General features: G+C 43.5%; 1 protein-coding gene across 1 annotated transcript in view; it reads left to right on the forward strand.

The window, feature by feature from the left end:
• The first annotated feature begins 1,207 nt into the window (after positions 1 to 1,207).
• Positions 1,208 to 18,716, forward strand: part of FREM2 (FRAS1 related extracellular matrix 2) — a 130,652-nt gene continuing 113,143 nt past the window's right edge. The window contains exons 1-2 of the mRNA XM_051608317.1: positions 1,208 to 6,362; positions 11,924 to 12,013. Coding sequence (XP_051464277.1) covers positions 1,208 to 6,362; positions 11,924 to 12,013 — 5,245 coding nt within the window. The remainder of the gene's footprint in view (positions 6,363 to 11,923; positions 12,014 to 18,716) is intronic.

Here is an 18,716-nt window from a genome sequence, read left to right on the forward strand (position 1 = left end):
GATTATTTTAAAAGAAGGGATCACAGTTACACAGTCATTTCCAAACTGCCTTCGGTCTGCCCCTCCTTGGTACGCTTTTCTATTGTTAGCAACCTTTTTTAAAACAGACTGTGGATCACATTTCATTAACGAGGAAGAATTTTAGCAGCTGTGAGAGAAGATGAATAAAAAGTCACGAGCCTGCCATTAGGAATTTTAAAAGGCACGTAACTTCTGCAAGCTCGGGCTTTTATTAAATTCTTTTTGACTGGAGACACAAGATGGCAGAAATACAGAGAGGCTTCTATTCACCCACTGCTCTTACTAGTTACCTCCGAGGAATGAAAACTGAGTATTAACGTGTTTTGCCCCGGAGATACCTATCCCTTCAGTTTCTGGCGCGCAGAGACGCTGCGGGCCGGCAGGTCGCTGCACTCCGCTCCGCCAGCAGCCTCAGGGCGCCTCTCCCCTCGCTGAGGTTTCCCCCGGGCACCTTCTCTGCCCCGTCCCCGTTAACCTGGCTCGGCTCTCGGGCAACCCCGCTCCCACCCCGGTGGGAACCGGGGGCCGTTACCCGCCGCCGCCGCCCCTCGCTCACCTGGCGCCCGTACCCTGAGGGAAAGCCCCAGCTGCCCCCGAGCAGCCCCGCTCCAGCTCTGCCCCAAGGACGCAGGATTTAACGCGAGGGCGGGGAGGGCTCCATTACGGGTAAGCAGCACCACCCTCCCCCCGACACGGGGTCTCCGGGCGGCCAGCGGCGCCTTTCCCGGGGCGGCCGCCAGCAAGGCGACCCGGGCCGGCAGGCTGGTCCTCGTCCCCCGCCTCCGCCTCCCCCTCCCTGCCCGCTCCCGCACGGCCACGGCCCCGCCAGCCGCTCCCTCGGCGCCTTCTCCTCAACAACCTGTTTAAGGGGCCGGGGAGAGGGAGGGCGGGGGAGACCGTGCTCCTGCAGCTTGCAAGATTGGCAGCCCACCCTGCCCAATCGTGCCAGCCAGCCTCGCCCCCCGCGGGCGCCCATTGGCCGCTCGCAGGCGCAGGGCGGGACGCGGCAGCTGGAGGGGCTCCCCTTCGGAGCGGGGCGCGCTCCCCTCAGAGCGCAGCGTGTGCGTGGGGCGAGCGGGTCCGGGCGGGCCGCGCTGGCGGCAGGAGCGGCGCCGCGACTCAGCCCCTGCGGAGCGCAGACGCCGCTGCCGGGCGTTCCCGGCGCTTCGCTCTGCCGGCAAGGACGATGCAGGTTCTCCCCACCGCGCCGCGGCGGCTGCTGGCCGGCTTGCTGCTGCTGGCCGGCTGCGGGTGGGTTGGGGCGGCGGAGCCGCCGCCAGGCAGCGCCGCGGTCTCCTGGCCGTGGGCGCCGGAGGCGGCCCCCGTGGTGGTGGCCAATCGCGGGCTGCAGGTGCCCCTGGGCCGCTCCGCCTGGCTCGACCCCGCGCGGGACCTGGTGCTGCAGGTGCAGCCGGGGGACCGGTGCCACCTCACCGTGCTGGACGAGGACCCGCTGTGGCAGCGCCCAGGCCGCCTGAGCCCCAGACGCTTCCCCTGCGACTTCGGGGCCGGCGAGGTGCAGTACACCCACCTGGGCGGCCGCAGCCCCGCGCGGGATCGCGTCCGCCTGCAGCTGCGCTACGACTCGCCGAGCCGCGCCCTGGTGCTGCCCCTGGTGCTGGAGGTGGAGGTGCTCTTCACCCAGCTGGAGATCGTCACCCGCAACCTGCCTCTCACCGTCGAGCGCCTGCGGGGAACCAGCAATGCTCTGGATGGCCGCAGCCTGGAGTTCGCCTTCGAGCCGGGCCGGCAGCGCTGCCGGGTGGGCCTTCTGCCGCCGCTGGCCGGGCTGCCCCGATACGGAGAGATCCTCAACTACCCACCGGCGGCTGCGTCGGCGCCGGTGGCCGTGGGTGGGGAGGCGGTGGGGGGCGGACCGATGCCCACCTCGATGTGGGACTGCGAGGAGTTCCTGCGATTGGGGCTGCGCTACCGGCACACGGCAGCCGGCGGATCCCCCAACCGTGACCTGGTGCCGCTGGTGGCAGAACTGCGGGAGGCGGCAGGTGGTGGGGCACTCCTGAAGCGTGAGTACTTCCAGGTGCTTGTTCGGATCCGGGCAGGGACTGAGAACGTGGCCCCCAAGCCCAGCTTCTTGGCCATGCTAATGATGGAGGTGGACCAGTTTGTCCTCACTGCCCTCACACCTGACATGCTTGCAGCTGAGGATGCTGAGTCGCCACCAGACCTGCTGCTCTTCAACATCACCTCACCCTTTGGCCCTGGCCAGGGGCACATGGTCAGCACAGATGATAGGAGCTTGCCAGTCTCCTCCTTCAGCCAGCGTGACGTGAGGGAGCTACGCATCGCCTACCAGCCACCTACAGAGGACTCAGATCAGGAGAGGCTCTTTGAGCTTGAGCTGGAAGTGTTGGACCCTGAGGGTGCTGCTTCAGAGCCCTTTGCCTTTGTGATTGTGGTGAAGCCCATGAACACCCTGGCACCTGTGGTGACCCGCAACACTGGCCTCGTGCTCTATGAGGGGCAGTCACGGCCTCTCTCAGGACCTGGTCCTAGCCCCAACCTGGTGATCAGTGATGAGGATGACCTTGAACAAGTGCGGGTGAGTGTGGTGGCGGGGCTGAGGCATGGCCACCTTACACTGCTGGAGGACACTCCAGCACCTGCCACCCCTCGTAAACACTTCACGGTGGCTGAGCTGGCAGCAGGCCGGGTTATTTACCAGCATGATGGCAGCGAGTCTCCACTCAGTGACAACCTGGTACTGCATCTGGAAGATGGTGGCTCTCGCCACCATGTTGAGTTCCTTTTCCCCATCACCCTGGTGCCCACTGATGACCAGCCACCCCTACTCAATGCAAACACAGGGCTGGCCATGGCTGAGGGTGAAACAGTGCCCATCACCACCCGTGCTCTTAGCGCCACAGACATTGACTCACAGGATGCCATTCTGCTTTTCACAGTGGAGTCTGGTCCCACTGCTGGGCAGCTCCTCCTCCGTCAAGCACAGCCACCTCCTGGCTGGGAAGAGGAGGAAGAAGATGAGGGCTTTTCTTGGAGGAGGGTGCGAGGTTTAATGGGGAGCTCAGTAGTCTATGAAAAGCCAGTGAGAGAGTGGCTGCAGCAGGACATTGTGGAAGGGCGTCTCTATTACCACCACTTTGGGCCTCACAGCCCTGGCCCTGGGGTTGTGCTGGACCAATTTGTCTTTAGAGTTCAGGATGACAATGACCCACCCAACCGCTCTGGACCACAGACTTTTGTGATCCGGATACATCCTGTAGACAGATTAGCCCCAGAGCTGCATAGTAGCAGCAGCCTGCACTTAGTAGTTGCAGAACAGCAGGTAACCCCACTGCGCAGGAAACACTTGTGTTACACAGACCAGGATTCAGGGGACCGTGAGCTCCGCTACACAGTAACACAGCCCCCCACTGACACTGATCCTAACCACTCTCCTGATGTATATGGAGCCCGCCTTGGATCCCTCGTGCTGACTGAGGATCACTCTGTGGAAGTCACCCACTTCACCCAAGCCCAGATCAATCATCACAAGATATCATACCGTCCCCCACAGGAAGAACTGGGAGTGGCTCCTCATTTGATTCAGTTCCAGTATCAAGTGCAGGATGCAGCTGGCAATGCAGCTGAAGGGACTTTCTCCATCTACCTACAGCCTGTGGATAACCAGCCTCCTGAAATCACTAATACTGGCTTCACTTTACCTGAGGGAGGCAGTCATGTCCTTAGTCCAGCAGAGCTGGATGCCAGTGACACAGACACTGAGCTTGCTCGTCTTAGGTTTATCCTAACCCAGGCTCCTCGGTATGGCCAGTTGCAGCTTTCTGGTTACAGTTTGATTCCAGGAGGTGTTTTTGGCCTGGAGGATATCAGACAAGGGAGAGTGGTGTATGTGCACAGTGGAGCTGAGACCAACAGTGATTCCTGCAGGCTTGATGTGAGTGATGGGGTTCATTTTGTGCCCATTGCAGTGAAAATGAGTGTGCACCCAGTTGACGATGAGGTTCCTACGCTACGGTTGCCTCCAGGCACTCTTGGTTCCTACCTGGATGTACTGGAGAATGGTGCTGCTGAAATCACTGCTAATGTCATTCAGGGCACAGATGAGGATACAGATGACTTAATGTTGACCTTCATTGTAGAGGGTCCTCCTCAATATGGGAACATCCTGGTCCATGGGGTACCTGCAGAGAGATTTTCCCAGAGAGATCTGCTGGATGGTTCTGTGGTATATGCTCACACTGGTGGTGAAATAGGCCTTCTGCCCAAAGAAGATACCTTCAACCTTACCTTGTCTGACCTGTCTGAGGAGTGGAGCGTCAGGGGCAATGTTGTACAAGGAGTTTCAGTCTTGGTGACAATTCTTCCTGTTGACAGTCAAGCGCCAGAAATTTTTATGGGGGAGCGGTTCATGGTAATGGAAGGTGACAAACAGGTCATTACTCCTGCTTACCTCAGAGCTGAAGATGTGGATAGTCCTAATGATGATATACTCTGCACCATTGTTGCTCAGCCCACATCTGGGTATGTAGAGAACATCTCTCCAGCCCCAGGGTCTGAAAAATCCAGAGCAGGTATAGCTATAAGTGCATTTACCTTCAAAGACCTCCGTCAAGGGCATATTTTTTATGTCCAAAGCATACATAAGGGTGTGGAACCTGTTGAAGACAGATTTGCTTTCCGCTGTTCTGATGGCATTAACTTTTCCCAAAGGCTCTTTTTCCCTATTGTCATTATGCCAATCAATGATGAGGAGCCTGAAATCTTTATGAGAGAGTTTGTTGTGATGGAAGGCATGAGCCTGGTTATTGATACCCCTATTCTCAACGCAGCTGATGCTGACATCCCTGCTGATGAGTTAATGTTCACAATCACCAGGCTTCCCAGGCATGGCCACATTGTGAACCAGCTGGTCAATGGAACTGTCCTGGTAGAGAGTTTTCGTTTGGATCAGATAATGGAGAGCTCCAGCATCCTCTACGAACATGATGACTCTGAGACAAAGGAGGACAGTTTTGAGGTGAAACTCACAGATGGTAAACATACTGTTAGGAAAACTGTATTCATCATGGTTATTCCTGTAGATGATGAGACACCCAGAATGGCCATCAATGATGGCTTGGAGATTGAAATAAGGGAAACTAGAACTATTAATAGCAGAATATTGAAGGCTACTGACCTAGATTCTGAAGACAAAACCTTGACATACATTATAAGATACGGGCCAGGACAAGGCCTGTTGCAGAGAGTAAAGCCTTCAGGTGGAGTTGAGAATATCACCCTGGGGATGAACTTCACCCAAGATGAAGTGGATAGAAACTTAATTCAATATATGCATTTTGGCCGAGGAGGAGTTCGTGATCTTATCAAGTTTGATGTGACAGATGGAATAAATCCTCTCATTGACCGCTACTTTTATGTAACAATAGGTAGCATTGATATTGTCTTCCCAGATGTCATCAACAAAGGAGTTTCTTTGAAGGAAGGAGGGAAGGTAACTCTTACTACTGATTTGCTTAGCACCAGTGACCTGAATAGTCCTGATGAGAACTTAGTTTTCACTATTACAAGAGCACCTGTTCGAGGTCATCTTGAATGCACAGATCAGCCTGGGGTACCCATCTCCACTTTTACTCAACTCCTACTGGCAGGCAATAAGATCTATTACATTCACACTTCAGAAGATGAGGTGAAAATGGACAGCTTTGAGTTTGAGGTGACTGATGGCTATAATCCTGTATTTCGTACTTTCAGAATTTCTATCAGTGATGTGGACAATAAGAAACCTGTTGTCACAATCCATAACCTGGTGGTGAGTGAAAATGAATACAAGCTGATAACCCCATTTGAACTGACTGCAGAAGACAGAGATACACCCGACGCATTGCTAAAATTTGTCCTCACTCAAATACCAGTTCATGGACAGATTCTGTTCAATAACTCCAAAGCAGTCACCACCTTCACTAAACAAGATCTGAATGAAAATCTCATCAGTTACAAACATGATGGCACAGAATCAGTTGAGGATAGCTTCTCTTTCACGGTTACAGATGGCACTCATTCTGATTTCTACGTCTTCCCCAACACAGTGTTTGAAACAAGAAAACCTCAGACTGTGAAGATTCAAATAATGGCTGTGGACAACAGTGTACCTCAAATAGTAATAAATAAAGGTGCTCAGACGCTCCGTGTTCTGGCCACAGGTCACATCGGGTTTCTGATTACCAACAAGGTGCTCAAAGTGGAAGACAGGGATAGTTTACATGTAACTCTCAAGATCAGAATCACAGAGGGTCCACGCCATGGCTTCCTGATCCACCTGGGGAAAGGCAACCATAGCATCAGCCAGTTCACCCAAGGTATTACAATACTCCATGCTTTCTTTTGATTACTGGAAACATTCTTGTTAAACTCTAATAACAATGGGAGAATTTTCCAACAGTGAACTTATTTATAATGGCTTTATAAATTTTTAGTTATTATTTATTGCATCTGTAACAGCTTTAAACAGGACAGGGGGTCTACTGGATAAACACCGAATAATGAGCATCTTTGTTTTAGGGATCCTACAGTCCAAATAACTGTAATTTGGGCTTTCTATTAGTGATAGAAATTTCAATGACAGTATTGGGCTGCATGTGGTTCCAGATTCTGAGAGGCTGAGTGCCTTCTTTAAACAGTTTTATTTAGAAAATGCTATGGGAGTGGCCAACTAATGTTCTTACCATAGTTAGGGTATCAGTTGCTGTACGGTCTGAGCACACAACTGTAAAAGCAACATCATTTCCCAAACATGAGGAAATAATACATTATGAGAGCATTTGTTGCCTTATACAAATCTTAACCACAAAGTGTTTGTGGTAAATTAAAAGGTAATGTAAATGTTTTAAAATTATGTCAGTGGTACTTACATGGAACTAAAACACTAGGTGGTATAAATATGACGCAAACCACATGTGCTGAAATAAATGTTCTGAAATAAAGCCTCAACACAAGGCTATGAAGTAACTTTAATTGAAAGGGGAGCATTAGCTATTCTCCAGAGAGTTTTCCATGTTAGTTTGCAAGGAGTTGATAGCTGGTTAATTAAAAAAGTGAATTTAGGTTTTTGAAGCCTGCAGCTGTGGAGTGAGCAGACAGCACAACTGAATGGAGACTCAAAATTAAAGGGGCCCAGACAGGCTGGGCTGTGTAGGTGGCAAGGCTAGAGATGAATGCCTGTAGTTGTCTGTGCTTCATTTCACAGGACCTGTACTGGCGTGTGTTGCATGTTACACTCCTGGTTGTTTTGGTGTTCTTGCCAGATGTATCAAATCTTGTAGACAGGCCTGATGAACTCTTGAATGGCTGGGGTGCCCTAAGTTTTGCGGTGTTACTAGGGGGAAAAAAAAAAAGAGCCTGAGGAGGGTTGAAGACATTTCTAAGCTTTGGGAACCATCACATCTCCTTAAATATGCGACTTCAGTAGTGAACTGTGAGAGTATTTTTGTCAAAAGGTTTGGAGTGAGAAAATAAACAGATGATCACTTTTTTAGTGGGTTTTCTCTTAAGTTGGAGAATGTCCAATTACTGAGTGGGTGTTCCCTGAAAGCAGATCACTGCATAGCACAGTGGCACCCCATGTTTTCAAAAGGGGCACACAGCATAGTTACATACTCCATTCTCTTTCATGCTATGTGGCCAGGTACATCTGCCAGATGACTAAAATGCAGTTGCTGTCTGGCTTTCAGTTGGTGATCTGACCATGTTGCATGCTCATTGATCTTCACACAGGCTTTCTTAATATCCTGAGCCTGCCTGAGCTGCAGGAGAAGCATGCAACCCTTAGGAAATACTGGTTTTAAGGCTAGTGAGGATCCCCAGACAGTTACATAAGTTCACAGTACTGGCACAAGCACTCTAATATGTGTTGAGTTGAAGACGGTTTTTTTAAGAAATATTTCTTCAAGAATTTTCTTCTGTGGCCTCTGTAAGCAAGTATCTTCTGAGCATTTCTGTGGTATCTCTCTTCTCAGCTTCCTAAATGCTTTTTATAATGGTTTCAATTTTATTAAGCAAATGCAAAAGAGTGTTTTCTGAATGCAGGGCAATACACCTGAGGGAGAAGAGGTGTTTAGAAAGGTTGCATGAAAGGCAGAATGTGCTAAGCTCACACAGGAATGATGTATCTGCTGAGGACAGGACGAGCAAAGAGAAATGGCTGGAAGTTACAGGATAACCTAAGAATTCAAGTCATGGGTGAAAGGGAACTGTCTTCTTTCCTTTTTCCTCAAATGATCTCTCGTCTGTAGCTGCTTTGGGTATGGCAGAGGTTTTGAGTGACAGGAAGACAGAAAATGTTGGCTGAACATAGAAGACAACAGTTTTGAGAAGTAATGTGAGATGCTGAGGTCTTATGTATGAGGTTTACACACACCTTGTGTAGCTGCATACTCAAAACTTGTGTAGTTCACTGTTATCCCTAACTTTGTGGCCCTCTATTGTTATTGTACAAAGTACTGTCAAATTCAGAGTAGTGAATTTATGTGTATTTAATGCTTATGGTATATTGAGACAAAGAGTTATCCAATGTCGAGGGCAGAAATAAGACCCTATTTTGTCATATTCTTAGTGTTCTTAATGTAAGTGTAGATTTTGCAGCCAGCCATAAGTAATAGTTTTGACTTTGGGATGCACCTGTATTGACTGTTAGACCCGCTGCTGCACACTTCCTTTTAATGATTTGATCTTCCTCCTTTTTAGGGTCCTATCCTGTCATATGCAGTAACCCCTTACAAGATGCTGAATAGTTCCAGTTTCATTAACATGTGTGGGTCCTGATGGGTCTTGTAAAACATTGTTGCAGTCTTCCAGTTTATGTTGGAAGGGACATCTACAGGTCATTTGGTCCAACCCCTACTCAAAACTGGGCCAACCTTGGATGCAGATGAGGCAGTTCAGTGTCACATGCAGATGAGTTTTGAAAACTGCTCAATAGTTTGCAAAATCCATCCTAATACTCTGACACCTCACACTCGTGCTCCTTGGATTTGGGTCTGCGGTTGCATGGACAGGCAGCCTGACCACTTTCAGTGAGGTAACACTGATGGAACAAGATCCATTTTGTGCAAGCAGCTTGAGCAGCCCTGTTTTTCAGATTGCCTGTAACTGAAAGGGAGGGCACAGCAGTTGTTTACCGAACATATTTCTGCCTTATGCTTGAGATTGCTTTTCAGTATCTGCCCACAAAACTTTTATCAAGTGCTAGAAAGGAAATCAGCCCAGCTTTCAGGCTAAGCTAAAAGCCAAAATGCAGTCAAAATGCAGTTGTGCAGAATATAGTATGTCCAAGAGATTTCTCGTGTATTTTGTTCAGGAGCAATCAGTGTGGGGCTTTCTAATTAGTATACATCAAATACCTATGCCACTAGCATAGTAGGTAATCTTTTGCTCGTGAGTCTCATAGAGTTAATTGGGATTGCTCCAAGGGGGTATTAGAGTGTGGAAGAATTAACTTCTTCATAAAAGGTCCCCAAATTCTGCAAATAGTTGGTGTTTTTTATTCTGTTTTATTTAATCATTGAAATAATTTGCATGAGGGAGAGAGCAAGAGATGGGCAAGTGACAGTAATGAAATAAAATATCCTTAAAATATATTAAGCAGTTCCAAAGTTTATGCAAGTGCTATCTGTTACTTCACGTTACTCCTGAAAGCAGCACTTCTAATTCATTATTATTTATTTGTGCTTTATGTTTAGTAATATCTTGTAAAAGCAGAGAAAGCTTAAAGAAAAACACTTGGCATATGGTAGCTTCTAGTCTAGTGCTGTCCTAGGACAAAAATACATGCAAAGAATATTGTGTGTGCATAATCGTACTGCCCTCGTCTCTGCAAGTCAGGGCTGGAATTTGCTCATAACAGGTATTTGTTAAGGTTAGATAATTTTTCAAAAGTGAAGAAAGTCCATTAAGGAATCGCCAAGTCCTTCACAATTAAATCAATTTAGTGGTACGTAATAAGTAGGTAGCTAATGTTTGGGTAGTGTTTTGAATGTACAAAGTGTGATGGACTGCTGAGCACTCTTTTGGGAGTCACCAGCCCCACATGGGTAAGTTTGTAAGGGCCTAGTCACATCCCGCAGCTCTGCAGGTGTCCTGAGGAGCCAGGAAGAAAGGGAAGGAATATTGGAGACTAAGGATCTACCTTGGCAATAACATAGCTTGGTTGATGTCTCAGTACTCCATTTAGCTTCCTGGGGCCAAAGATATCTCATGGTTACTCCAGCCAAATAGGCAGCACTTGCAAGCAATAATGTATTCAGCATTCACCCCAATAATGCTTTTTAGCTCCTTTTTCAGGCAAGTATTTTCAGAGAAATGAATGAATGATGTTGTAAAGTGTATTTCTTGAAGAATATATATTAAGCTGCTGGGCCGTCTCATCTTAAACACTGTTCTTACTTAGAAAGGTTGAATCAGATGATCCTTGAGATCCCTTCCAATGTGGCATTCTGTGATTCTAATATATGAAACCTTTAACCACCATACCAGTTTTGCAATTTTTTGGCAAATATTTTAACAAAATTAAGATGTTTGGATGACAGGTAACTTTTTTTGATGAGGTGGTCCTAGTTCTGCAAACACTGGCTCAAGTGCTTGTCTTTATATATGTTGGAACCATGGATTTTAATAAGGCTACCCACATGGGCAGAGCTGAGTATTTATTTAAGTGTTTGCAGGATGAAAGATTTATTTGCTCCACTGTCAGGAAGAGGTATTTGCATCCTCTTTACAGCCCCGTGAGCTTTTGATCTTTAACTTTCAAACATTTGTGGAAGAGATTCTTCAGTGACTTATATTTGCTGATAATTTTCTTGTTTGCCTTAGGAGATGGAACTGAGGATTTTGAGGACCTCTAACACAAGTGCTTTTGGCTTCTTTTAATAATGAATATGCACTCACGTGGGAGGAGAACTTGGCTGGTACTTGAGCTCCACTTAATTTCTAACACTTTTTCTTAGAAAAAATATCAGACATGGAATTTTAACCAACAGTAGTCTTTCAAACAAAGTCACAAAAATTATTTTTTTTATGTGTTACGTGTTTCTCATCACTGCTCAGGGAAACCAGAAAACACAATATTAATATTGGTTTACCTTTTACGTCTTCTATTTGTTGCAATTAACGATTCAAAATTGTGCATTGAATTTTTTCTTACTGAAGTCTTGTCTCTCTAATGGCATTTGTTTGGCTTCTTAAAACAATCAAACATTGTGTTTGAGCACTATTTGTGACAGTTCGTATGGAAAACATGCTGATAGGAAGGTCTGATGGGGAGGGTATTTTTGTGGGGCACTAAGGAGATTGGGATTTCTCTACTGTAGAACATGTAGAGGTGTCCTAGCCTAGAGGCAGACCACATGCCAAAAGTAATCTGTTTCTAGAGGTGGGGTGGAGGAGTCCTGTGGACTAATTTGTCTTGCCTCTGGAATGGAGGGTAGGATTTAATATAGAAAATAACATGGGTGTTGCTCCTGTTTCAACCACAGATTTTCTGTAGCTTACACAATACTTCTCAGGATGAAGAATGACAGAATGAATATCTTAGTGGAGATACACCTCGGTTTAAGATAATGCACCACTAAAAGTATAAAATAGTTCTGACTGTTGAGCCCATGTTTTTGCATTTCCTTTCAGTTCTCTTTTGTAAATACATCTTGAAAGAAAAAGGGCAATGGGGAGGAGAAAGTGAAAGGAGGGAGAATAAGTGGTATCTGTCAAACTTCAGTGCTGTTAATACTGAAATTCCTGAGCTTTGTTGGAGAACCATGACCTGTCTCTGTTGAAGCTAAACTGTTTCATACATGTCAAGTTTTTCTTTAAAAAGAGTTTCCTACTTCCAGCATTTATAATAAAATTTATTTTTCCTGACTCTTTCCAGCTGATATTGATGATATGAAGATATGCTATATTTTACGAGGGGGTGACAATGCCACCAGTGACATTTTTCATTTCATGGTTGAAGATGGTGGTGAGTACTCATCTGTGCTTTTGTTGTTCTTGAAAGAGAAGTAGTTTAAATATACTTGGGAGTTTAAAAGCATTTAATTTAATTGAGGGAAGTCCATGTTACCTCCTGGAATATGATTTTTTATGACTTTCCTATATTAAAGACTATTTCTGGTGATTACAAAGAGAGGTAACAATAAAATGGTGATTGCATCTAATGAAAAAAATGCTCAACCTACTCTAGCAAGAAACTGAAATTCTCAAAGTCTATGCTCAGCTTTCTGTTGTTTTACCTTTTAATTCCCTGTCCAGGCTCTTGACACATGAATTCTTTTAAGCCTTTTTTGTCTTGAGAAACTTTCTAAATTTTGATTTACGATTATGGTTGCCTACCTCTTTAAAGGTTCCAGCTATGAGACTATTCAGATGGATGCACTGTCTCTGATGTACATGTTGAGTTCAAGTTCTGATTCTACCTACTTAATATAACAGAATACTCAATGACTTGTCAAAGGCTTTTGTCAGGTGGCTGATGTGAATTCTGACTACTGTTATTTTGTAAGATTGTGGAAGATGCAAAAGGAAATACTAAAACCAGATTGAGAATACGTGCATTTATGCATTCGGGAAAAAAAAGTGTAAATTATTTTTTTTTTGTATTTAAAAACCAGGAACAGTTTAAGGGTAAACAAAACACATTAACAGGCCTTTTTTTTTTCATCTAAAATCTGTACTTAATGTGGATATTCCTAAATGTAGATACTCCTCTGTGTGTTAACAGGTACCTATATTATGTTACTTTAATGCCTTTTTTAATATGTGATATATAGCTCTATGAGTAATTGGCAATGGATTTTATTAGTTGATTTAATAGTATACTTAGAAAAAAATGCTTCAAGTTAGCATTTTTTCGGCTCATGTACTCAGCTTGTTTTACTTCTTCACAAGAAGCTCAGCCAATTAGCAGTATTAAGATCAGTAAACAGGGATTTGTCCTGTCTGTCACATATTGAACGGTTTTGTCATCTTCTACCATTTCTGCAAGTGGGATATTCAAGCATAGTCTCCTATTCATTGTGCTGGACAAACACACAGAAGACAGTACCTTTAGGGACTTTTGAAAATGTCTTTGCAAATCTCTGCTATATCAGAAAGCAAACAGCGAAATAAGAGTTTGTAACACTTGACTTATTTTCCTTGAATGCTTTCTTTTAACTGAGATGCAGATTAGAGAAATTTAAAGTGAAATAAAAATAGTGGAGCACAGTGCTGTATTTTTTTAGTAATAACATCATATTCTTATGACAGATGTCACCACATGGTGACGTTGTTGATGATTTTCAAGTTGTTCTTGTAGTAGGTGAACAAATACTCAGTCCTGAGATATTTCAGGGTTTCATGTGGTGGGAGTAATTAAAGCTGAATAAAGTTTACTCTCAGAGAACCAGTTAACATCAGTTCTTAAAACTGAGTTGCTCTTTGAGAACCCAGCAATTGTGAGACTTCTCTCCATGCTATTTGAAAACACTTTCTAGTGCCAAATGTGTAGTTAAAGCAAATCGCACTTAATATATTCTGACTCTATACCAAAATTTTGTCTTTCATTGGAAAGCTTAACTGCCACATCTGCTTCTAGTTGGCAGAGCTGTAACAGCCTGTCAATTGTAACAGCATGCTATTTTTCATAATACAAAGAATCATTATGATAACAAGGTACTTGCTGATTTTTTAGAGCCTTTAGAAATGTGACAACATTATAGTCTTGCAAGCTACTTAGCTAGATGGTAAGATGGATTTTGCTTTCCTCAGGCTATTTGTTGACACAGTGAAAAATGAGCTGTGTTGCATTATTTCTGATTTTCTGCTTGACTGAAGATGGAGAAACTGCATTTAAAAGGGATTAAGTTGTGATCAAAACAGTAATATTTATTTGTCTAAAATAACTCAAATTTATTAGCAGAATGTTTAGAATCTGTAATGAGTGAAAAATCCAGCAATTTAATCTAGCTAAATTTCTACCCTCTTCAGAAAGACATCAAAGCCAGTTTTTTGCAGCTCAGGTATATTTTGGCAGAACTTCAGTGGTACCAACATTATTTTTTTTAGTGTTTTTGATTTTAAGCCAGATCATTCTAGATGACTAAACACAAGATTTGGGTAAAAGATGCAGCACAGACTACCAACATCTGCAACAGACTTCTGTCTCCTCCAGTGTATGAAGAATTTTGCAGCAGTAACAAGTTGATGGTGGCTACCACACAGCGCCTAATGCTATGTATTAAATAACGGGGGCTTTGCTTAAGCTGAATTCGGCCACAGTACATAGGTGAACCTGTTGAATTTAGGAATGGTTTCAAAATTTGTTTCAGTGGTTAAGTATTTGTTGATATTATTCAGCTAATGTTATTTTGAGTAAGTTAAAAAAACCAAACAAACAAAAGGGCATTTTGCAACCCAAATATATCTTCCAGTTTTCTCATGCCTCAGCAAGGGGAAATAACACCACCAGTCTCCCTTCTCTTCAAATAATGTGAATTAGAAAGTTGATTTTGCCTCATACGCCTAGTATTGCCTGTAAAATACCCTTCTGTGTGTCTTGGAATATTTGTTCATGGTCTAGGAACTGGCAATAGGAGAAGAAAAGCATGATTTTCTCTAGCTCCGTCTTTGATGGTTGATCTGTCCCGCTCATTATGCCATGACTTAAGAGAACAAATGCAGAAGATTGTTGGACTCTTAAATGACAAATGTCTGATTGGGACCCAAGTCTGTTATCTCAGGCAATTGCATGGATACCAAGTACAGTCATCAAAGTGCTCCACTGTGGATTTTGTCACAGATCTGGAATTTTGTTTATCCTCTTACATGTGGCTACCATCTTTGGTAAATCAGGGCACCAGCAGACTAAGTGGGTGAGGGGAAAAGTGCCAAGACAGCACTCTGCCAGCTCTTGGCCCTTTGCCTGCTTGTTTTCTCACAGCAGGAATGAGTGCCATGCTGTGTACCAAATCATAACCTAGGGTTTGAAAACGTGAAATGTGGTACTGGGACAACCTTGTTTTCTTACTGGCCAAGGGAGAAACCTGCAGCCTAGACAAATGGAGAATAACTCAGAGATTAGGGCTCTCTCATTACAACTTTCTGAAAAAAAAAAAAAAAAAGGGCTCAATGTGAAGAGAAAGGAAGGCCATTTAAGAATAAAAGGAAAGCCCTTAGGACTGTAATTTACAAGTGAGAACATAGGCCTGCCGTATTCAAACCAAAATTAGAGGTTTTGCCAGGACGAACCGATTGAGGTCTGAAGTTCTGAAAAAGTCTTATTGTCAGTGTCAATTACCTGAATATGTATGGCTTTAGTGCTTTTTCTGGCTTTACATGGCATATTTCATAAGAGTAATTAAAAAGTGAAAGAAATTGAACACAATTTGGCTATTTATCAGCACTAATATTTTTAAAGGTAGAAAAGGTTTTAATTCATCATGCTTAGGCATTTAGCCTCAAGATGATCTGTTATTAAGTGGGCGAGACCTTGCATTTCTGTTATACTTAGAACAAGAAGACATTGTAGAATATTGGATGCTGCTGAGTTAACTGTGGGATGTTTTGAAAGAAACTACTGTAGTTCATATTAACAGTTTGTTTTGTTTTGAATTTTCATCTTAAAATGATTGTGTGGAGACCTGTTGATACTGGAAAAATGTTAAGAGTCCATTTTAGTAAACCTTGAATAAAGTACAAAATTTTGGTTTTCACAAAGGTTGGAAAATAATCTCAGTTGAATCTCTTTCCTAAGAAGTGGCCTCCACATTTCATTAACAAAATGGAAAAAAAAACCCTCTTCTTTGCAAGGACAAGCATGTGACAGTGGTAAATCCTGATGTTTGTATCATTAAATTCTTAATTCCATTATTAGTAAAGACACCAATATTAGCAGAAGACAGGGAAAACAGGTTTTTCTATCCTGTGTGGAGGTAAAAAAAGTGGAAATCCAGGCTGATAGTTCAACTCCTGGCTGCATTTGTGGTATGTAAACTTGCACACTATTGAGAGAGTGACTAGATTGAAAAAAAAGATCTAGCTGAAAACACTTGAGCCTTCTAATCAGTGAAAAACAGACTCACAGAGTAACTTAAATCTGATGTACTCAGTGAGAAACTGCAGTGCCTGCAGTAACTTCATTTTCCTGAAAGCTTGGGGAAGCTGGATATGTGTGGCACTGCCAAATATATGCGTAGAGTTGGTACTTCAGCTGTGCAAAATGGCACTAATCCGTATGGAATTAAAATTGACGCAGAAATTAGCTCCTGTGTATTGAGCTCTTGTGCCGGTTTCAGAAAACTGCACGCTATAATTTCACAGTATATCCCTTTTGAGTTTTCTGAGGCATTTTTACTCCTTATATGAGGCTAGAACTCAGAATGCAGTTAAAAGTCCATTGTCTACCTTCAATTTATGCCCTCCCTGTCTGGTTTTTTAATGTCAGTGTGGTAAGTCATAATAATTAAAAAATAATATGGATCTAAATGCCTACCTATCTAATCTGTAGAAGACATTTTCTCATTAAATGTAGAGTTGCAAATAATGGGAACTGGTTGAACTGGTTAAGGCAAATTTTTTGCGAGATTCTGCTGATTGTGTATAACAAAATAAACATACCCCAAAGCTGGCACTGAACTCAACCAACAGCTCAGACCCCATACTTCCAAAGGTAGTATCAGTCAAATACATTCCTTAACTCAGCAAGGAGTATTGGGACTGGGGTAGGAGTACTACAGCAGTGTGCTGAATGCCAGTCAAACAGCAGAGTTTCTCTCTAAAGGACTATTGTTGTCTTCATTTTTGTTCACATAAGCAATATTTATTTAAGTGTTGTGAATAACTCCAAAATATTCCAATACAGACTGTGTAAAGTCAGTGAAGGAGTTAATCTCCTAAACAGTGCTCTGCCCACAAATATTTTTTGAATATAACTTTGTTCTTGACCTGCTTGTTGCTTGGCTGGTGCTCTCATCACAGTAGTCTGCTTTGCTTGTTCCTCCTTCTACCTTGTCTGTCTTCTGAAGCTTGGGAGACCATCAACCAGGATTGCAACACCCATCCAAGAAATTCATGTTAATGTGCCCCGGTATGTTTTGTTGCAAGAGGCTGGTGCCATACTAACAGTGTTTTGCATTAAAGAGTCAGTTCCATTACATCTACGAGTTGTGAGGAAAACAACAGGATAGTGCTGATTTGGACCTGGAACATTTAAAAACCCAACCAACCAATCCAAAACTTTTTTAAGAGGGAAGCTGCTCAGTTCCTGTTCAGCCTTAATTTGAACCATAATCTGTCCCTTCCTCACTTAACTCCCTTCTCTGCTCTCTGCCTAAGTGGAATCCTCCAAACTGGGTCTTTAGGGCTGGTGTTACCTTGCAGTACAGTGCCTCAGGGATAGAATTGTTTCAAAGGGGAAGTAATGGCAGATTCTTATAGCTTTTTTAGGAATGTGACAATAACTAGGGAAGGAAAGAAATAAGCTTGGGGTTTGGTTTTGTTTTGTTTTAATTTCAAGCTCCTTGGCAGCTTTTCTGACTGAAAGCCAAGGCTCACTGAAACTGGTGATTTACATAATTAGCTAAATCTCATTTAAACTTTTTATGATAGATCCCTAAGTGTCTTAACAGAGAAGACTGCATTTCCTTGTACTGACATTTGTTTAAATCCCCATCTAAGCAAGAATCTTTCAAAAACAGTTCTCTGAAGTTAGCCTTTAAATCTTTCTAGGATTTCGACAAAAACTTCTTAGACTTTTCCCAAGTTTGTTTATGCAAGAAATTATGTTAATTAATGAAGCACTATTCCACTGCTTAGAGAAGACTTCCATTAAGCTTGTAAAATATAATTGTTTCATCTGTCATACTTCATTTTACCAAATAAAAAATTACATTTTTAGGAATTTCAGCATTGTGGTAGGCTTTGTTCATTTGTGAGAGAATAATATAGCATTCCTGAGTATAATTATTGAACTAAAACAGTTGTCAGTGCAGCTTTTCAAAGGCACAACACTGATCTGTTTTCTTGGGTCAACTATAATAATAGTGTAGGAACAGATATTTTAGACTCAATATCTGACAGTTCCTAAAGAAACAGACTGGTAGATTATCCTTGGGAATTATTTGCAACATCCTTGCTTGACCTCACATGTGGCATCTGGGCACGCTAGTCTTGGCAAGATACATCAGCTACTTTTATCTTTGGCTGAAAAATGAGGGCATCACATGTTGGCAGTATGTTTGCCATCATTTGCCAAGTGCTGTATTGTATTCTGGTTGGTTGCCAGGCTTGTTGCTGCTGTTTTGATATACTCTAGGTTAGTGCCCAAACAATTTTCTACATGTCACGCATCTTACTGCAAGTATTACTAAGGGATTTAAATAGAAGTTTGACACTACACTTTATAAAAAAAGTCAGCCCAAACCAAAAAAGAACAAACAAACAAACAAAAAACCCTAAAAAAAATTCTTTCTGTAAATGGAAAATCAGTTCATGGGGGCGTTTTTGTGAATGCAGCTGCAATGTGATGGCAAAATTAGTATCTGTTAAAGTATACAGGAGTAGGTATGTGTTTTGTGTAGAGATGAATATATGGGGCATATAGAAGATCTACTACAGCCCTTAGTAATCTCAGTGGAAAGATTTTAATTGTCTTCTGTACTGATTATATTGGTTTCTTTGTACTGACA

This window comes from Apus apus, chromosome 1 (assembly GCF_020740795.1).
Source record: "Apus apus isolate bApuApu2 chromosome 1, bApuApu2.pri.cur, whole genome shotgun sequence".
Taxonomy (NCBI): domain Eukaryota; kingdom Metazoa; phylum Chordata; class Aves; order Apodiformes; family Apodidae; genus Apus; species Apus apus.